We start from the raw sequence: 866 nt of genomic DNA on the forward strand, positions 1-866 counted from the left end.
TCATTTTTCAGGCTTTTCCCCAATTTGTATTTCTACTTTAATAAACTTCGATCTGTAATGTTGTTGTTTGTTATTCTCTTGCTCATTTGCAAGAAAAGAGCAAGGCCGTTCCCATAGAAACAGTCTCATGGCCAATAGGCAAACGCTGTTGATTCAGCGTGCGTTGTCAGGAGATAACGTCGTCACGCAGCGAGGAGTTTATAGCAGTTGGGAGTAGAGCAAGAGACAAATCCGTACGAATGTCACAATGGGTGGTGATTCGCCGTTTGTTCAAATTAAAGACGATGTTTGTATATCGGAACCAGAGCGATTTTTCTTGATTTGCTTCAGACCTCTCTAGTTTAGTGTTCGTTTCGTTACGCGACTTGGTAAGTTCTATTTCAGTAGCTTGTTGGTGAGTAAAGTGACCGCTAAGATAGCAACAATAAAAACACTCCTTAGGGACATAAAAAAGTCGCGTGCGAGAATGCTGAAACATGTACATTTTTCGAGCTCCAACTTGGCGCCCTATCGTTGTAAGACGCCAACCCGAGACAGTGTCAGTCTTAGTTCAACATTAAGTTTTGGCAGCAGTGCGGGTCATGAATTAATGTCATCACGATCTTCCAGCACATCTAGTCTTCAAGAAATTAGCTCTCCACCGCAACCTCCCAAGGTAGGAAGTTATCTCTTGTTACAATGAACCTTCCACCACAACTTCCCAAGGTAGGAAGTTATCTCTTGTTACAATGAACCCTCAACCACAACTTCCCAAGGTAGTAAGTTATCTCTTGTTACATTGAACCCTCCACCACAACTTCCCAAGGTAGTAAGTTATCTCTTGTTACATTGAACCCTCCACCACAACTTCCCAAGGTAGTAAGTTA

At 42.4% G+C, this 866-nt stretch overlaps 1 protein-coding gene across 1 annotated transcript in view; it reads left to right on the forward strand.

Moving 5' to 3' along the window:
- The first annotated feature begins 204 nt into the window (after nt 1–204).
- The window catches only part of LOC106458259, a 45,409-nt gene continuing 44,747 nt past the window's right edge, over nt 205–866 (forward strand). Inside the window, exon 1 of the mRNA XM_022384410.1 lies at nt 205–655. Coding sequence (XP_022240118.1) covers nt 467–655 — 189 coding nt within the window. The 5' untranslated portion in view covers nt 205–466. The remainder of the gene's footprint in view (nt 656–866) is intronic.

This window comes from Limulus polyphemus, unplaced genomic scaffold (assembly GCF_000517525.1).
Source record: "Limulus polyphemus unplaced genomic scaffold, Limulus_polyphemus-2.1.2 Scaffold436, whole genome shotgun sequence".
Lineage (NCBI taxonomy): Eukaryota > Metazoa > Arthropoda > Merostomata > Xiphosura > Limulidae > Limulus > Limulus polyphemus.